At 40.8% G+C, this 1,445-nt stretch overlaps 1 protein-coding gene across 1 annotated transcript in view; it reads right to left on the bottom strand.

Moving 5' to 3' along the window:
- C7 (complement component 7) overlaps window positions 1-1,445 on the bottom strand; it is a 116,623-nt gene that overhangs the window by 9,916 nt on the left and 105,262 nt on the right. The window contains exon 17 of the mRNA XM_006875404.1: window positions 592-682. Coding sequence (XP_006875466.1) covers window positions 592-682 — 91 coding nt within the window. The remainder of the gene's footprint in view (window positions 1-591; window positions 683-1,445) is intronic.

Raw genomic sequence — 1,445 nt, 5'->3', positions numbered from 1 at the left:
AAAAAAAAAAAAAGAGGTTATATCCCAAGAGGATTTTAGCCCTAATACTCTACGGCTCTAAATCTTCAGGTGACAGTTTTGCCATGTTGCTCTATGTTATATATATAACAAGCAGTACTCAAAATAGTCCTCCAGCCTTATTCTCTAGCCAAATTAGAATGCTGCTTACTACAATGCCATCAGCCCTCATAGTGCAGGGAAATAGCAGGTGATAGGTAAGTCAGATTGAATGCAAAGATCCTTACTGATACCAGTAGTAAGCAACGCCATTAATCTAAAAGAACCTTTTTCATGTTGTTGTTAGGTGCTTTTGAAAAGGTATTGACCCATAGCAATCCTGGGGTGGGTTTTCTTGCTGTAATCTTTGAGAAGCAGATTGCCTGGTTTTTCTCCTGCAGGGGTGTTGAGTGGGTTCAAATAGCTGAGCACTTCACTGGCTGTGCCACCAGGCTCCTTCAAAAAGAGACACCACACACACACAGATCCATATACACACTGCCATCAAGTCGATTCCAATGCTAGTATCTAATAAGTTAAGCCATTTACCTTGGACAAATAAAACTAACTGAAGAAAGCAAAGATAGAGCTTACCCACATTCATAAGGCATTTTACAAACACATCTTGCATTCTGCAGTTTCTCCCAGCGCTGACATTCAGGCTCTGCCTGTTTCAAAGGGGTTTCTAAAGAAAAGGATAAGTGTAATGGTTAGGAATGTAAGAGCTGCTCCACTGTAAATATAGTATCAGTTCAATTGGTGAACCAAATTTAGTAATGCTCTACACAGCAACTAATTTCTACAGTAAACAAATAAAACATTTAATAAGAGATAAGAGCGTTGCTAGAAGCACCCTTCAAATTTCACTGTTGTTGTTGTTGTTGCTGTTGTTAGGTGCCATCAAGTTGGTACTGACCAATAGCAATGTTATGCACAGCAGAATGAAACTGCCCAGTCCTGGGCCAATCTCACTACTGTTGCCACACTTGAGTCCATCAATGCTGCCACTTGGCCAATCTATTTAGTTGGGGGTCTTCCTCTTCTTCTTTGACCCTCCACATTACCAAACATGATATCCTTCTCCAGTGACAGGTCCCTCCTCACAATATGTCTGAAGTTTGAGAGACAAAGTTTGGCCATCTTGGCCTCCGAGGAGCACTCTGGTTGCAATTCTTCCAAAACAGCTCTATTGGTTATTTTGGCAGCCCATGGCACTTTCAATATTCTCCTCCAACACCATAACTCAAAAGCATCAATTCTTTCATGGTCTTCCTTATTCACTCTCCAGCTTTCACATGCATATGAGGTTACTGAAAATACCATAGCTTGGGTCAGGTGCAGCTTAGTCCTCAAGCTGACATCTTTGCTCTTCAACACTTTAAAAAGGTCTTGTGCAGCATGTTTTCCTTAATGCAATACATAATTTGATTTCTTGACTGCTGCTTCCA

This window comes from Chrysochloris asiatica, unplaced genomic scaffold (assembly GCF_000296735.1).
Source record: "Chrysochloris asiatica unplaced genomic scaffold, ChrAsi1.0 scaffold00325, whole genome shotgun sequence".
Lineage (NCBI taxonomy): Eukaryota > Metazoa > Chordata > Mammalia > Afrosoricida > Chrysochloridae > Chrysochloris > Chrysochloris asiatica.
Note: the sequence above shows the minus strand (reverse complement) of the source record. Positions and strands in the feature narration are given on the sequence as shown.